Here is a 20108-nt window from a genome sequence, read left to right on the forward strand (position 1 = left end):
ACAGTCTCTGGTCCCCACTGACTTCCATAGTAGGAAAAAAATACTATGGAAGTCAATGGGGACCAGAAACGTTTTGGTTACCAACTGTCTTTGTTTGTGTTCCACAGAGCAAAGAAACTTGTCTCCATCATATCCTCTAGTCTAAACCATGTTCTGTGTCTAACTTTATTTTTCACCAGCCCATCTTTGATTTATAATAATCACAAAATCTCTAAAAGTTTGTAAAATGATCTTATTGTGAATAATTTACCCACGTCTGTCTATTTTTTTTTTTTTTTTTTTTAATGTTTAGTTATTAAAAATGACAGGTCAGTCAAATATGAAAACTGAACCTCGCAGAGATAAGTTGAGGCAAAGGGAAGACATTTTACAGCAGCTTCAACTGAGGATATTCAACACAGTCATCCTACAGAAAGGCAGAGCGCAAGAACTAAAGAGGTGTTACAATCTGTGACACTCTTTAATTTGACTAACTGGTCCTCCATGTAGATTGATAAGTCTTTTCTTGAGCAACTGAAGGGGTCTTTAACCCACGTAGAAGGCGACGTTCTCAGGACCTTGCGGAATGTTCCCTAAAAGTTCTGTAAAGGCGAAGAAAATTCAGAACATTTACAGAACATTAAGGACGTTCCTAAAATGTCCACTTTTGGTAATGAAAGTGCTGCAGTTCAAGGTTCTTTATATGACTTTAGGGGGACATTCTCTTTTGGTTATTTTATGGTCACATAAGAACGTTATAATGAGGATATTTGGGACATTAACAGAACGTTCCCACACGGTCTTCTGTCGGTCATTTAATAACATTCTTTTTTGGTTATTTTATTATGATCGTTACAAAGAGGACATTTGGGAAGTTATCAGAACGTCCTTGTCACGGTTGATCAATCCGCTGTCTCATTCTGGTGTCTGTGTGTTTGTGTGGGTGTGTCTGGTTGATTGTTCTGTGTGGGCGTTGCCGCTGATTGTTGATCAGCGGCAGCTGTGTGCAATCATTATCTGCCTATTTAACACCTTGTCTTTCGTCTCGTGTTTGTCAGATCGTTGTTTGGAATCCTGGTGTTGTGTCTTGTGCTCTCTCGTGTTTGTTTGTTCCCCGGAGTGGGTTACCTCGTCGTTGTTTCCTGTTCCTGTTCTCCGTCGGACTCCCACTTTGGATTGCACTCACGGATTCGGACGCACGGACTCACGGACTCACGACACCATCTCACCTCACCACAGGATTTCCAGCTGCCCATCGAAGTCCCTGCGTCACCACTCTCCTGCTACTGTCTCTCCTCGTTTAATGACTAACTCTGGTGTGAAGCTCTAATAAAGAGATTAACTTGCACTTGCATCTGTCATTCTTTCCGTGACAGTCCTATTGTAATAGTCCAAACAGTCCCAGAACATCCTGAATGTTCCCTGAAGGTCCACCAAATAACGTCCCTCAACCCTTAAAAGAACTTCACATTGTGACCATCTGTGAACATTCTGGGAATGTTACCAGGTGACAGGTTACCCTGCTAGAAATTTTATGTTTCCAAAACATTCTCAGAACGTCCCCACTGTTGTCAAGAATGTCATTTAGTAACGTTCCCAGTACACTGACATTTAAAAAAAAATAGTTTTTTTGTTTGAACAGCCACTTTTGTTAGTCAATTTAGCTCTAATTTTCAATTAAATTTTTGACAAGGGGAGCAGGGACGTTCTGGGAACATCACAAATAAAATATGTTCAGAGAACGTTCTGAATGTTCCCTGAAGGTCCGCCTTAAAAGAACTTCAAATCGTGACCGTCTCTGAACATACTGGGAACGTTACTAGGCAACGTCCTTAACACCAGTGGGGACGTTCTGAGAATGTTCTAGCGGGGTACAATTTCTAGCGGGGAACCTAAGCAAATTAACTGAAAACCTCACTGAAACAACAGCGAATTGTTGTTTCAGTCTATCAGCATGGTGAATGACTTTATTAAACAATGGAAAGATGTTAATCTCTGTTATTAATTATGCCTGCAACACAGTCAGTGAAAGCTGGGAAACATCAACATTTTTAATGACCACAGATATGCCCATGAATGCACTGACTGAAAGAAGCAAGATGTTGGCCTCTCTCCCTGCATCAATGTGTTCAACAAATTCAACCTGTTGAAAATGTCTGCAAGGTATGACAACCGCGCTAACCAAATATCATTCAGGTAATGTGCAAGATCAGACTTTGCATCAAAAATAAATGTCTTCACTTTTGAAGGCAAATATATGAAGGCAATAAAATCCCGACTGACTTCTGCAGAACCAGCACACCTGCAGTGTGAAATAGGAGCTGCTGATGTTTAGCTCCTATTTTCTGAAAAAAAAAAAAAAAAACGAGTGTGCATTCAGTGACCATGCTTTAATGAAATTGACCATTTTCAATGCCTGTTTTAAAACTGACTTCAGAGTCTCAGACAATTGCTTTGATGTGAGAGATGTGCAATGAATCATTCAGTGGGTCCACTTGGCTAAAGGAGCTAAATGCTGGACATGAGTGACCAGATGGTTAACCCTCCCAGTTACTGAACAGGCCACGCCACTTGCCATGTCAGATATGCAGAGACTAACTATATCATCAGACGGGGATGTCATCTATCTGTTGTGCGAAATTGTCTCCAGGTAAAAGTTCCACCTAAAATTGAAGATGTCATACTTTAGTGTTTCAGACTTTTTAGGGGTAAGTGTCACAGCTGACAATGTATATTTCCCACAAATCCTTTTGGCATGTGTGATAAACTTATCTATAGCCTTATTAGCACTGAGGTTTCATTTAGTTGGTAGTCACTGATTTTATGATACATGTCTGGACTGACAGCTAGAAAAATGCTAGACTAATTTCCACCTCTCCTCATCAATAAGAAAATGGAGTTGGAGAGGGAACACTTTTTTTTTTTTTTTTTTTTTTTTAATTTATGCAGTGGTTATGCAGTCTCTACCCCATTTTTTGTTCATTACTTGGAAAGCAATAAAATAAACCCAAATGATGGCCTATCTCTGTGTTTTTTTTCTTGCGAACCATTTATTTATACCCTACATATAATCACCTAGCCTTAAGGCAGTTAAACCATTATAGATAGAACAGTGTGACATTCTATAAAGCTGCTTTGAAACTATGTGCATTCCGGAAAGCACTATACAAATAAACTTGACTTGACCTAAGTGATGTTGAAGTTCTGTTGGCACTCATTTAGTGTGAATTCTGTTGGTACATTTCTCCTCATATTATTTCAGTCATTGCTGCAGTTGGTAGACAGTAGGGAAATTGGGTGCCATTTTCTTTGTTTGTTTTTCTCCTGTGTTTGATAGTTAGGAAGGGAAGCCTGTTATTTTGTCGTTCCCTGTCTTTTGTTGCAGGTTTGTTTTTAACCTTGATAGAAAAGGTAAAAAGTTTTAAAAATCAAATTTAAAAGTGGTGCAAAATCTTTTCAAATTGTTTTTGTTGTTCATTTGAATGGATCATATATTGTTTGTATTTACAGAGAATAAATAGTAATAGTAAATAAAACACAATAAAACTCAAAAGGATATACTTGATAAAATATCATAAAACACTCAAAAACAATAACAATATACAGACCCATTAAATACAATAAAGACCCTAAAATTATATGATTTTTTCAGGGAGAACGTATAAAATATGTTTTTAAAAATGTCCGCCAGTGGTGGATGAAGTAGGCTACACAATTCAAGTAAAAGATACCCAATTTAAATACTAACCTACTCCAGCAAAAGTATAAGTAGGGTAGGCTACTCATTTTCAGTTTACCCAGAAAACGTCTTTTGAAAACATTTGTCTTGAAAAATGTTTTTTTTTTTTTTTCTCCTGTGAGAAAAATATGTTAAATTTAACGCAAATTAAAATGTTTATAAATTATTTAAAATAACAAAGTAAATAATATGAAACATGAAACATGACCCACTCAAACCTGTAAAATAAAGCTGTTGTGCCCCCTACAGGCATAGTCAAAACATTACAAAATGTCTACTATCGGCACATACTGTACACCACATGGCTATAACCAGTTAACCTTTATATTCTTTGCTGAGATCAAAATATATATTTTTTTAATTTCGATGTGTATTATCCTTTTACTTAATGCATTTAATTACATCTTTTCTAATTAATAATGTATTTTACTTATTTTATTTGAGCAATTTTTACTTATTTTATCTTGGATTTGTAAAAGTGGACAGAGTAATTCACAAAATCTTGCAATAACTTGCACAAGTTCATATCGTTGATATCAAACTCATGTTGCTCTGTTAAGCGAACAGCGCTTTACGACCCTCTTGCAAGTGTTTGCGACAGCTCTTCGTGCACTCACAGTAGCATGATGGAATACGGCAGTGAGAAGATGGCGGAAGAAGAGCGGAATTCCAGTGCAGAGAAACTCAAGGAGAAGGCGAATAACTATTTTAAAGGTAAAAGCATATCAGCTACCCACTGTAAATAAGAGACTGGATTGATATTGACAGGATAGGGCTGTGTTGGATGAGTTTGTGGTTTCATGAGGACTGATGAGTTTAATAGTTGGGAAATGTGTATGAGATGAGCATGAACAACACATGACGAATCAGGCAGACCCATGAATCACTCATCTGACCGAATTGTTCATTAATCGTACTTATGATTTATTTACTCAACATATACCGATGACGAGGAGAGATGAGATAGTAGATCTTTTCGTTGAGTACTGCTATGAACTGTCAGGCTATATGTTGATGGTGTAATAATGCTGTTTCACTGTCATCACTACACTGTACAATGAAAATGCTCTGATGACAGCAATTAAATATGATGATAACTATGTGAACTCATTGCACCCGTTTGACACTCTCGTTAGCCAATTGAGTCAGATCTGTCCTTCATCGATGTACAGTAATTTATTTGCATTTTATATCTGCACTCTTCATATAATTTAATCTGGGGAAAAAAATAAGCGTCATGTTATTAGATTTTTTTTATAAAAATATTCTAATGTTTACGAAGAACATTAAACATTAGTTCAACTATGGATGTTCCTAGCATTTTAAAATGTAATAAAATTAAAACAGGACCCAGTGGAATAAATGTTTTATTTTCACACAATTTATTCCTAATTCTTTTATTCTATTCATTTATTAATTATACAACTTTATATATAATTTCCTCATTTATTTAATCCTTTATTTTTTCATATTTGTACCCCCATACACATCTCAGGATTGCTTTATGACTATAACATTGAAATTATAGATTGCAGTTCTGATTGTAGTGTTTTAATTGCATTTAGGTGTAAATATCTCTAGTTTTTATATCTCTAATGCTTTAACCTTCATTCTTTTTCTGTTGAGATTGACTTTACTGTCTTTATGTTTGGAGTCACCCCAATAAATACTTATATATATATATATATATATATATATATATATATATATATATATATATATATATATATATATATATAAACTAACTAACAACAATGTTTAAAGAAAATTGATGTTTTAGACCTATAAGGAGTGTTGCTTTGCAAACTTTAATGTTTTATGTTGATTGTTTTTGTGATGTTAGACACTGCAGTTGCATGTTTTGTTCTTTCCTTAGTTGATCTCTCTCTCACTCATTGTCTGTTTAGTGAGAATCTACAGAGCCACAAATCACAATGATATGCAGAGTAATGTCGATCAGGGCTCGACATTAACTTTTGTCCATGACAAGTGGATTTTTTTTGAAGGGGCAAGTGAAAAGAGAATTTTACTTGCCCAACCGGACAAGTAGCCTGATTAAAATGTCAATAACAAAAAATAAATAAATAAAATTACTAGGGAAACACCAAAACACGATAATGATTCTTATTTTATTTTATTTTAGGGATGGGCATTTTTCCAAAATACTATATTCGAATATTTGGGCTCGTAAAAAATGAATATTCGTTTATTTAAATGAGGTTCAACGAGAAGGACGTTATTTTTTATTTTTTTTTAATTCATCAAGATTTTTTAACCTTTTCTGAACAAGCTTACAATTAGGCAATATGCACAACAAGCTTATGTTTACATTTATTTACATTATGTTATATCTTAAGCTTTTCTTTTAGTTCAAAGCATTAAACAATATGTGCAAAAAAAAATAAAAAAAAATATATATATATATATATATATGCTATAGATAAAGAACAAAAACATTTAAGCTCAGGCAGCGCGAACAGGAAAAACACTTATAAAGCAGACAGTGCCAGTTATCGTACAAAATGTTCATAATACACTTCAGTCAGTAACATTATATGGTATAGTTATCATTTTCATATTGTTTCACATGTTCATGTTGAGAAAAACAATAATATCAACATGCTCGGGTTAGAATACGAGCCACAACAGACATTGCAGAAACACAAAGCTAAGTTTCTAACAGCAGCACTTTGTGATTTCTGTTAGTAAATATATCTCCCTCAACGAAACTTAAAGAAAGCATATGTCTCAAAATCATTTTGCTATCCGATAAGTTATTATTGGCTCATTCGGGTTACAGCTGCACTTACCTGTCGTGAATGCAGTAAGTTAATGGACAGCTGTCTTTCCTCATTCGACGGGTGTTTAGATTTCATTTTCATGATGATCAAATAAAGTGAACTTGTTAAACACGCTCCACAGCGCCACCCGGTGCATTTAGTTATAACTTCGAGTTTTAGTGCTTAGGATTTATCATGGATTCACTGCGTTTACGGCCAGCAAAGCAACATAGTAAAATTCAAATAGTATTTTTATTTTTCGAATATTAATTACAGGTAGAATATTTGACTATTTGTGCACACCCCTATTTTATTTAGTGTAATTGGTGATTGATAGTAGATAATAACATATAATATACGTTCTGTGATATACTGACAGTAACAAGGTTGCGCTTTTGAGGTTTGCGTAGCCTCTCAAAGAGAAATCGAAACAGTTGAGCGCAGCATACACAAAGAAACTCAGTTAACATATTACTGTGGTAAAAATTCAAAATATGAAATTTATAACACATACAGTTAATCAACATCACACGACCAAGAGTGCTGTCTTCCTGAATACCATCATGATTGAAAATGTGACACTGATTTCATACAACAGTTCAATAAACAAGTAGTTAAAATGAAGTCACTCACATTTTAGATGCAATTTTTTTACAGAGCCCGATCAGTTTAAAAAATAATACATTTACAAAACAAAATTCATAAATTCACAGCACAATTCATTCTTACAAAATCCGATTTGTAAATTCAAAACACAATTCATAAATACACAAGTAAAAGCAAAAATATTTCCCCAAAGGCTCACACAAATGCGTCCTACCTATATACATTTAAAATGTTTACGCAAATATGTATATATAAAGTTTTTGAATTAACTACAATTGCATATTTATGAATGATGTTACATGTATTTATGGATCGTTGAATCTGCATTTGCAAATCCTCACACGTGCATGGACTGCTTTGAATTTGTTTGTTGTATTTTTGAGACCTTTCTGGCAGGTTAAGATTCATAAATATCTTTTTTTGGAGGATGTTCTGTTCAGCCAATCATGGTAAGCTTTTAATCTACCAATCAAAATGCTCCTTACTGAACAGACTCAAGAAGCCCAACACTGCGCTTGTACTGTGCATTGTTACATGAGTCATATTTATGCAATAATTGTTAATTATTAATTTTTTAATTTAATGGTATTCAGAACAGAACAACAATGAAAAATGAGTAGCTATAAATTATATATAGCCTATAAAATAAAACACAAATTAGGCTATAGTGACGTTCATTATAAAAACAAATGTCAAGCCAAAATCCCATGCCATGTAACATTTGGGGGGCACAAAAAAAAAACCCAAATTTGTTTGTTTTTTTATGTCCCCGATTCGATCCAAGTCGTTGAATATTTATTATCTGCTGATGTCGATAATAAAATCATTTTTCTAGTGTTAGGTGCGCACTTAAATTATTTTAAATATACTAAAATCAATCCAATGAATTAGGGTTGTCAAAAGCACTGAATCCAGTAACAAGTTGGTACTAAAATTTAAAAAATGTGACGATACCAGCATTTCCCCCTAGTATTTTGAGCACTGTTGAGCAGATTCTTAAACACCTCTGATTGGCCATTGTGTACACACACTAAACAGATATCAACGCTTCAAAAGCATGTTGTAAATAAACATCTTTGGATCATCGATACCCAGATAACACTGAGATGCTGGAAGAAACACCTAACCTGCATGCATGCAAAAAATGTCTATATTATAAACTTATAAACTTTCTATTCATCAAAGAATCCTAAAATAATTGTACACAACTGTTTTCAACATTGATAATAAAAATAAATGTTTCATGAACAGCAAATCCACATATTTGAATGATTTTTGAAGGATCATGTGACACTGAAGACTGAAAAGTAATGATGCTGAAAATTCAGCTTTGCATCACAGAAATAAATTACATTTTAAAATATATTCAAACAGAAAACAATTATTTTAAATTGTAATATTTCACAATATTACTGTTTTACTGTAATTTGGATTAAATAAATGCAGCCTGGGTGAGCATAAGAGACTTACTTCAAAAACATTAAAGGTGCCCTAGAATTAAAAATTGAATTTATCCTGGCATAGTTAAATAACAAGAGTTCAGTACATGGAAATGACATACAGTGAGTCTCAAACACCATTGTTTCCTCCTCCTTATGTAAATCTCATTTGTTTAACCCTCAGGGGTCTGAGGATTTTTGGGGCCTTGGAGAAGTTTTGACATGCCCTGACATTTGTGCTTTTTTTCAGTTGTTCATAAACATATTAATGGAAAAAGTGTCATTACACTGTATTCAGCACGAACTAGGCTACAATAATATGTGAGGAACATGTATGTACATGTTTGTGTTTTTGAAGGAACAACGTTTATGCGTGGTTATTGAAAAAACAAAAAACTTAAGTCACTGAAATAAGGCCAAAAAATATATATTAAATCTTTGTTCACAAGACTTCTGGGTATTTGAGTTTGTAGACTAGAGTTTTTGCTTCAAAATGAGGTAAAATTATGCTGCCTGCTTGTTCATATAAAACAATAGAGAGATTTAAATTTTCTAAAACATCTTTGGTCAAACACAGTATGCGTGGAGGCGTGAATCCTCATGTATAATGGATGATTCTCACCTGAGAAAGACAAAAGAATTGCATAAAGAGCTCTAATGAGCTGCATAAATACAGAGCTCTTTCAGTCAGGTAGGCTGTGAAAAAACCCTCTGTTGATCATGTCTCAAATCTCATCATGGTGTAAATCAAACATACAGAAAAAATACTGCAAAAAAGCAATACTGTGAAATATTATTGCAATTTAAAATAATGGTATTCTATTATATTCTTTAACATATAATGTATTTCTGTGATGCAAAGTGTCTGAACAATTATGTTACCTCTATGGTATTTCATATAGGCTTTTAGCTTAAAAGCATGCACATTTGGAGAAATACTGATGGATTCTCATATGTTTGTCAATTGTCTATACAGAGGAGTACATTTATTCAGGATTTATTGTCATTACTATGAGTGCTGGATACTGTATTTTCAATTCACACTCGCAGCCGGAGGGCGCTCTGTACACCTTTAGTCCACAAATGCCTGAGCACTAAAGAAGAATAGGCAATTCAGGAAATAACTGAACTAACAGAGGCCAGAGATCGCTAACTATGGCTATTCAAAAACACGATTGAGACGATGAATGCATGTATTGACTAAGAATTTGTGTCTGAATAGCGCTCCCTCCGTGGGCGTGGCCGCATTAGCGGATAATGAGCTGAATCAAGGATTTCTGACATGGCTCTCTTTTCATACAGATTACATAAACACAGAATGTTTGTTTTCGATTTGACTTAAACGATTTAAAACCTGACATTTCAGCGTTTTTTTAGACATAAGTCTAATTTTTTTGTCATTAGTATTCACTAAGTTACAGTTCATTTTCTGAGAACTATCAGATTGGACGTTCAGAGGGAGACGAGAGATCATGCCTTAATGTTAGTTTTCTTTATTTTACAAAAAGCACAACATGTTGTTGTTACTCTGAGTGTACACAAATAAAAGAAGATATTCCACAGATTAAAATGGTGTATAACTCTTAATTGTATGTGCAACATTGACAGAGTATTTTGAGTCTCTTTCACACTGGTTAGAAAAAAAAAAACGCGTTGATCACGCCGGCGTGACCGCCGACACGAGAGTGTTAAAAGACTTCAGAAGAACAGGCGAATCTAAACATAACACCGACTGTTACGTAACAGTCGGGATCATTAATATGCACAACCCCAATATTTGCATATGCCGGCTCATGTTCAAGGCATTAGACAAGGGCAGCCAGTATTAACGTCTGGATCTGGCAGAAAATGTCAGATGGAGCAATAATAACTGACATGATCCATGATATCATGATATTTCTAGTGATATTTGTAAACTCTTTCTAAATGTTTCGTTAGCATGTTGCTAATGTACTGTCAAATGTGGTTAAAGTTACCATTGTTTCTTACTGTATTCATGGAGACGAGCCATGTCGTTATTTTCATTATTAAACACGTGCAGTCTGTATAATTTATAAACAACTTCATTCTTTATAAATCTCTCCAACAGTGTGTAATGTTAGCTCTAGCCACAGAGCACAGCCTCAAACTCATTCAGAATCAAATGTAAACATCCAAATAAATACGGTACTTACATAATCCGACGCATGCATGCAGACTTTGGTAAAGTTGGTTTTATATTTGCACATTCGGACTTCTGATAAATTCAGACTTTCCAATAAATGTGCAATAAATTAATGTTTGCGAATTTTAAGCAGCGACATGATATTGACAACCAACGATTGTCAACTTACAACATTTTTCACAGTCGATCAAAATAGACAAGTATGGTTTTAATGGCATATTTACTTGTGAATTAGGGCTGGGCAATATATCGAATGCTTTTGTCACGCGCATTTCGTCAGTAAAGCCGGTTCCCTGATTACCGCTAAATGGCCATCACCTGCTTTCAAATGGAGCGGCATTCAATAGACAGAGCCATAGTTCACTGACAAGCCACGCAATATCACGTTCAATATCGATATGAAACGCTGTCGATATTGAACGCGATATTGCGTGGCTTGTCAGTCAGCAGCCCTGAATCGGCTCATATTTAATGATGCTCCAAAATCGGCAGTTAAAAAAATTAATTTAAAAAAAAATCTATGGGGTATTTTGAGCAGAAACTTCACAGACACATTCAGGGGATAGCTTAGACTTATATTACATCTTGTAAAAAAACGTTCGATGGCACCTTTAAAAATTCTTACTGGTCCAAACTTTGCATGCAAATATCTTCCAATATGAAAGCTATCTTAGGCTCGGATGTGTAGTTGTAAGCATCTCTCAGCTCTGTATCATGCTTAAAGGTGCCCTATAACTTCTTATGCCACTAATCGCCTTGGAAGAGTATATCAAATTCCATAGCATGCGTTTTTCAAACAACCCATAATAGCCAACTTTCTGTTGGGGTGGAGTAGAACTTAGAGCATGGAAGTTGTTTGGCCCGATGAGGTCTATATGTGTACCGAGTTTCATACTAATACGTGCAAGTGTGTTTAATATATGGACCAAGTTTTCAGACTTTGTTCAAGGGGGCGCTATCGAGCCCCCCTGCCACGCCCGGGTACCAGCCTCTGTGGCGTTCCAATGTGTGTGCCAATTTTTGAGAGTTTTTGAGCATGTTAAGGTCCCCAAAAAGCCCCGGAAGACGGGGAAAAAAAAAATATATATATATATAAAAAAAAAAAAAAAAAAAAAAAAATATATATATATATATATGTGCACAGCGGGCAATGGGCATTTAAAACAGTTAAACATAAAAGGACTATGTCAATTTCACACCACATTTACTGCAGCAGCTGATGCTCCTATGATTATAAACCACAACAGCCACATCCATGAGATCGTTTAAATTGAGATGACTTTCATGTCATAGAATGTTGTCAATTTCAAATGAGTGCAGAATATCATCATAATCTGCCATGTCTGTATTCACCTTATTCCAACACCCCATGACGCTTTGCGCGAATTATGGGAGTAATTTCCGTTAAGCTGTAAACAGCCAGTGATAGACTCTATGAACGAGTAATGCGTTTTATCTTTAAACTTTTAAACTTTAAAATGACATTATTCTACTCACCCTTCAACCAACAAACATTAAAAGGACATTTAAAAGTGTAAAAGCATCAACAAGGTACTTTCAACAGGCCATGAAAAAGTGTGATTCTTTCCACAGCAATAACGGACGGAATTAAACATATACTATAGTGATACAAAATAAAATAATCGGGAAGATAGAAAGCATCTGCTGAAAAGAGAACTCGCCATAGATATTCTTGTTATAACATGTTATGTTACAATACCAAGCGTTATGTAATTCTTGTGATGTCTGAAAATAAAACATGAAAGAAAAATTGACAGCTTATTCAGTCAAGATGACAGATAAGCTTTATTTGTAGGGCAAGCTTATGATCTGAAACGATAAGTTTCAGTCTTTTTGAATGGAAGTGTCCCAAACCGGAAGTGGAACCCATAATTCGAAACGCAGTAGGCTAGTCAGGAATAAGGTCAATAATCCTCACACTTCTCTTCATGTTTTTTGACCTCCCTGAGCTGTTGTTTGTGCACCAATCTTATGCACCAAAAGCATGCTTTCATTTAATTTTAATATGTGTGGTATAAGATAAAAAAAAAATGGAAAAAAAATAAAAATTAATTAATTAATTAATTAATTAATTAATTAATTAATTAATTAATTAATTAATTAATTAATTAATTAATTAATTAATTAATTAAGCCAAATCACAGAACCTGCAAAGACAATTTTAATGTCAGTCTCAGGTAATAGTAAGGTACATGTCTAGATTTTTCTACTCACTTATGCAAGTTTGTTTTAAACAGACACTTTTATAATCTTGTGAAATTTACTTAAAGATTTTATTTTAATAATTTGAATTTTATCAATAAATAGTTCATTTTAAAAATAAATTTAATTGTAAAAATAATAATTGTAACTCGAACATTTTAAAAACTAGTCCTATACCAATAGTGATGTAGTGTCATAGTTCAATTTCAAATTAAGTTATATTTTGCAGTATGTTTTTATATTTGAATTAACCTAATTATCAAACTAATAATGTAATGCTATGTTGTCAGTGGCCTACAAATGAACTGGCCTGATTAGCTGTTTCAGATGTGTTTGATCAAGGGTTGGGAATAAAGTCTGAAGCACAGTGAGTCTGCAATAAAAGGGTTAAATAACTGATCAAGGGTGTAAAAATCTCTCTCTCTCTCTCTCTCTCTCACACACACACACACACTCACACACACACACACACACACACACACACACACACACACACACACACACACACACACACACACACACACACACACACACACACACACACACACACACACACACACACACACACACACACACCCCTATATTACAAACAGGGGACTATTACTCTACACCCGCCAAGAGGGGACCAGTGTTTCTGGTCATTTTGAAGAAACAAACATGACATCCAAAATTTTCTTTTAAGGTCTTATAACTTATATATTAAGTTTATTATATTATTATATTAAGTATAATTATATTATATATTACTTATAATATAACTTCAAATGAGCATTTTTTTAATTTTTAAAAAATATGCCAAGGTCCCTACCTGCAATGTCTACCTATCCAACAGGGGACCTCCATAGCCTGCAATGGAGCTATGTGTGAACAGTGAACTGGCAGTGAAAACATTATGTATCTTTCTATAATTATGTAATGTTCACACAGGCATAAGGGATCACAGTAGGCATGAACATACACAATATACAAATAAAAAAAAATGGCCAAACCATCAGTTATTAAAAATTATAAACGTTAAATTGCTTGAGGAAAAACCATTTGAATCAGTTTTAAATAGTGAGATGGCAACAGTTCAAAAGCTAATGTTTTGGACATTACATAAGAGTATTTTAATATGTAACAGCAAGCCTAGTTGTTTGAATTTTCCTGGTAATGCCGCCAAAACAAGTGCATTCTGGGAGTTGTTGTCTTTCATCCACATTATTGAAAAATACATTTTCTGCCTTTTTTCAGTCTAGAAAGCTCCAAATTCAAAAATAATTTCACATTTCTACTACATAAATGACCAATTTTAAATACACATTCATCTTTCCAGGGGTGAAGTACCCCTTTAATAGACATTTCCTTTGTTTTGGAGATGTTTAGAGTGAGATTTGATTCCTTGCACCAATTTAAAAAGATTGAGGACTGGACTGTGTTCCTCCTGCCCATCATATAAGAGACTCAGTAGCCATGTTTCCACTGTTGAGCCAAAAACTTCAAAACTTGCTGCATTAAAAAAATCCTCAGTTGGCTCAATTATGTGAACTGAACACTGGCACTTCATTTCTTAAACCAACCAAAGATCTTCAATGAAAAAATCAACATAAAAAATAATTTTGATCGATCAATCAATCAATCAATCAATCAATCAATCAATCAATCAATCAATCAATCAATCAATCAATCAATCAATCAATAAAAATCTTATTACAGTGTATTTTTTATGGCAAGAACTAAGTTCAAAAGTTTAAATCTGGCAGAAACAGGTATAAGGTAACAATTGCAGGTCACCATTTTATCAGGTTAGTGATTATATTAAACAAATGGATACTGGTCCCCTGTTAGATGGTGTGAAATGATCTGGTTGCTTTGCCAGTTCTTCAGTTTCATTCATTTTGACCTTAAAAATCTTTTTACAGTGTATTTTAATAACAAGAATAGGTGTTTTAGTGTTTTTCTGAACATTGCTGCTACATTCAAAGATATACAGAATACAAAATATTGCTAAATATAAAGGTATAAATATAAAAATATTATTTGACATCACTGAACCAACCTACCAATTTCAACAAAACTAGGTTTTATGGGTTAAATCAAGCAGAAATAGCTCTTTAAGGTAACAATTGCAGGTCATCACTTTATACAGTGAAATTTGATTTGATTAAACAACATGCCTTTGGTCCCCTGTTTGATGGTAAATTGCGACATCTGTTTGGTTGCTTTGCCATTTCTTACCATCACAAACACACTAAATATTTTGGAGGTCAGATCTCAAAATTTTATGTTGACTTGCTGCATTGCTGCCAAATTGTCAGTTATCTCAATTAAATTATGTGAACTTAACTGACACTTTAGCTGAACCAACTGAAGATTTTCAAAGCAGGAATCAACATAAAACTGAGTTTTGTCCTTTTAAAATCTTTCTACTGCGATGAACATTATGAACATTGCTATTACATTCAGAGATAGTCAGAATAGGAAATATTGCTAAATATAAAGGCAACCAAGCAGGTGTCACTTTACCATCTAACAGGGGACCAGTGTCTTTTTGTGTAATGAAATCAATATAACATGCACATTTTGCTGCTGCTTAACTTCACCATGTACACTTTAATGGTGAATAAAAAATGGCAACCTATTATGGTAACCTGTTATTATAATGGTGAATTAGCTAATTTTGTTCAAGTCAATTATTAAACCTTACTGAACCAACCTAAATACTAGGGCTGGGCGATATATCGAATGCTTTTGTCACGCGCATTTCGTCAGTAAAGCCGGTTCCCTGATTGCCGCTAAATCGCCATCACCTGCTTTCAAATGAAGCGGCATTTAATAGACAGAGCCGTAGTTCACTGATAAGCCATGCAATATCGCGTTCAATATCGATATGAATCGCCGTCGATATTGAACGCGATATTGCGTGTCTTATCAGTGATCTACGGCTCTGTCTATTAAATGCCGCTCCATTTGAAAGCAGGTGATGGTGATTTAGCGGCAATCAGGGAACCGGCTTTACTGACGAAATGCGCGTGACAAAAGCATTCGATATATCGCCCAGCCCTACTAAATACTTTAATTTATAACAACAAAACAAAGTTTTATGGGTTAAATCAAGCACAAATAGCTCTTTAAAGTAATACCACTTTATACAGTGAATATTGATTCAATTAAATAAAATGCTTTTGGTCCCCTGTTAGATGGCAAATTGCGAAATCTGTTTGGTTGTTTTGCCATTTCTTACCATCACAAAAAACACTGTAAATATTTTCCAGGTCAGATCTCAATTTTTGTTGACTTGATGCATTGTTGAGTTGTCAGTTATATCAATTAAATCATTTGAACTGAATGTCTTTTAACACTGGCACTTTAGCTAAAACAATTAAATATTTTCAATGCAACAATCAACATAACACTGAGTTTTAACCTTTAAAATCTTTCTAAATTGTATTTTTATGGCAATATCTGGTATTTTAGTTTTTATTATGAACATTGCTATTACATTCAGAGATATGAAACATTGCTAAAAGTAAAGGCAACCAAACAGGTGTCACACTTTACCATCTAACAGGGGACCACCGTTCTTTTGTGTAATGAAATAACTATTACATGCACATTTTGCTGCTGTTTACCTTTACCATTTAACTTGTTTGGAAATGGGCATGGAATAAAAAAAATGGTAACATATTGTGGTAACCTGTTATTGTAATGGCAAATTAACTAATTTTGTTGAAGTCAATAATTAAACCTTACTAAACCAACCTAAATACATACATTTTTACCCCAGAAAAAAGTTTTATGAGTTAAATCAAGCAGAAATAGCTCTTTACGGTAACAATTGCAGGTCATCACTTTATACAGCGATTTTTGATTTGATTAAACAAAATGCCTTTGGTCCCCTGTTTGATGGTAAATTGTGACATCTGTTTGGTTGCTTTGCCATTTCTTACTATCACAAACGCACTGTAAATATTTTGTTGACTTGCCGCATTGCTGCAAAATTGTCAGTTATCTCAATTAAATTATGTGAACTAAATGTCTTTTAACACTGACACTTATAAAAAAGTTATATGGGTTAAATCAAGCAGAAATATCTCTTTAAAGGTAACAATTTCAGGTCACCATTTTATACAGTGAATAGTGCTGTCTGTGACTCATTAGTTTTTTTTTAACAATTGCTAGGACAAGGGCTTGACAATAACACCCGCTAACCCGCCAAATGCGGGTAGATTTCAGCTGTGGTGGGTAAGACCAGAGTAGTCAAATACACGCACGCAGATGTCAAAATGTCGGAGTATGGATATGTGTCAGTATATTATGTACATCGGGTCATCAACTATATTTGTCCAAGGGCCAGAATTTTTCAATGCAGACACTGTAAGGGCCAGATACTCGTAATATAAAATAAAATTCAAATTGTATCCTAATATGTTATTATTTGATATACTAATTCTAATTCCAAATTTGTTATTTTTTACATAGTACCTGTACTGCAGCAAGCCACCAGGGGGCGATAGCGATATTTTAGGCTTCATATTTGTGACGCTGTCAAGCTGTCCATCACTGTCACGCAATTGTGCGCAAATCCCGGGCAAGGAAAATTTTGACATTTTTGAAAAAATGAGCATGTGAAACAATAAAAGATGTTCAATGAGAGAACGCGTTTATCGTCATTCTTGACTGAAGGCAGGCTATGGCACAAGCTACTTTTCAGAAGGCTTTTTGTTTCGTTAGATTTAAAAATAAAAAACTGTTCCCATTCCCCCTTGAATAAGGCTGGCGACACACTGGCTGCGTGAGCGTCTCAGCTGCGTGGCGTGTCCGTTTTTATTTCGGCTCCCATATTTAACAGGTTGGAGTTTGCACACTGAGACACGCGTCTCAGGTGCGCTCGAGCCACGCAGAAAACGCGTGCATGCTAGAAATAGAACCGACGCGTGTTCTTCCAGCCCTATGGTTGCAGCAACGGAAGTGTTCTCTGTTTGTATTAAATGTTTGTATGTCATTTATGTTAATCAAACAACAAAAGATAAATAAATATTAAGTAAACCTACTGTATCTGAAAATTAGTTTAGGCTATTTAATTTACTATTGTATTTGTAATTTGCTAAATTGCTTCTTTGTTCTTTTTTGTATAGCCTAATAAAAATAACTTACACAATTATTATAAAATTTATCATATTATGGTCATATTACACACCCCTTGCCTACCCGTACATACCATCTGATATACCATGTAGGCCTAGTCTTGATTTAGGTGGTTAATCTGCATTTGAAAGTTTGAAAGGTTTTAAATCTAGCTAATCAAGTAAAATTACTCAAAATCAAGTAAATTTAGTATGCCAAAGTCAAATTTAATCATATAAAATGTAATTTCCCAACAGCAAAATTATGGCCAGTGAAAATTCTGAGTGGCTAGTAACTTTGGAAAACCACTAGCCACAGTGGCTGGTGAGCAAAAAAGTTAATGTCAAGCCCTGGCTAGGACACATTTTTCAATATTTATGTCACTTTTTCAAAACTCTAAACTCTCTAAACCAGCTTTCAGCTTCACAACAGTTAATTACACATTCAGAATGCACTAAAACCACCAAAACACTTAAATCTCAAATCATGTCATTTTTTTTTTTTTTTTTTTTGCTGTTCAAAATTCACTGGAGTTTGTTACAATGTTCATGTTTACATTAGTGTACAAAAATATTTCTTAAGTTTTATGAAGTTTCCGCTTTTGTATAGATGATGAAAATGATGAAAGACTGACATGTAACTGTTCAGCTACACCTAATTGTTTTGATAGTATTTCATTTTTTTTTTTTTTTAGATTTGGAATATATTTCAATATGATACTACTGTAGAAATGTTGCAATTTTTGTCTAAATAATAACTGTGTGAATAATTATGAAATGTGTCCTATAGTGATTGAAAAAAACTGTAATAGCAGCTGTAAATGTGGCCTTATTTATCATTCAGATTTAGTTTTAAACACATTTACACAAACACATGTAGATGGTCAAAGTATCACTGCCTCTATAGGATCGTTCACACCACCATCCTGAGTGACTAAAGACACAGAATGATAATATGCAGTGAGAAAGTCGCAGATACAAAAAACTTAATGAGTTAAACTCTTTTTTATTTTTAAGATATAATTTAAAATCGTGGTCTAAAGATTGAATGATTTGGCCATAACTATTAATATATTTATTAATATAATATAATTATTATCCTTGATATTCTAAACATAAGTAACTTTGTGTGTATTTAGAAGTAGGCTTGCGGCACCAACCACCACTGACAATTTACATTTCAATAGGCTTCAAAAAGCAGGTTTGTCACAGGTGATGTACAGGCCAAAAGAGCTTACTAACTACAAATACTGTTACTAATGTCTAAGAATCTGTGGAACTTCACAAATAAACTAAAGAAGATTCTGGGATTTACCCAAATTAAATTAAAAAACAGTTTTACCACAGTTAGGATGCATTTCTGTTTAGGATAACTGAGTGAAGAGTTTTGAAAAATTACCTAACCAGCTTTCAGCTTCACAGAAGTTAATTTCACATTCAAAATGCACCAAAACTACCAAAAACACTTAATTTATGTCTCAATTCTTCACAAGACTAGCAAAAGTTCCCCCCAACAAACACACTTTGTCATAAAACAACACAACAACAACAAAACAGGAGCATTACACAATGTTTTCTTTTGTACTTCTTTACAAAACAAAAATAACATTACTGTTTATAATTCACAGTAGTTTGTTACATAATCCATGTTAAATTAGATGGTGATGAAACAAAGACTAACACTTGTGTAGGTGTTCAGCTTACATATAATTATTTTGATTGTATTTGTTGTTTTTTAGATTCAGAATATTAATATGGTGTTACTGTAAAAATGTAGCAAATTTCAGTCTTACTAATTTTTGTGTTGTGTTAGGTCTTGAATTTTATGTTAAACAGTTTTGTAAAGAGTATGTAAGCATGTGTAAATTGCCCTGTATAGAACATAAAGCTTTGGTGATGTTTGTGTCTAAGAGAGAAATGAATTGTATGTTACATGACAAAAAGTTATTTGTCATGTAACAAACTGCAGTGAATTATAAACAGTAAAAGTGTCAATCTTGTTTTGTAAAGAAATTTTACAAAATAAAACATTGTGTAATGCTCCTGTTTTCTGACAAAGTGTGTTTGTTGGGG

At 34.0% G+C, this 20108-nt stretch overlaps 1 protein-coding gene across 1 annotated transcript in view; it reads left to right on the forward strand.

Moving 5' to 3' along the window:
* Positions 1-4341: 4341 nt before the first annotated feature.
* ppp5c (protein phosphatase 5, catalytic subunit) overlaps positions 4342-20108 on the forward strand; it is a 49945-nt gene continuing 34178 nt past the window's right edge. The window contains exon 1 of the mRNA XM_067365629.1: positions 4342-4432. Coding sequence (XP_067221730.1) covers positions 4342-4432 — 91 coding nt within the window. The remainder of the gene's footprint in view (positions 4433-20108) is intronic.

Source organism: Chanodichthys erythropterus, chromosome 17 (assembly GCF_024489055.1).
Source record: "Chanodichthys erythropterus isolate Z2021 chromosome 17, ASM2448905v1, whole genome shotgun sequence".
Lineage (NCBI taxonomy): Eukaryota > Metazoa > Chordata > Actinopteri > Cypriniformes > Xenocyprididae > Chanodichthys > Chanodichthys erythropterus.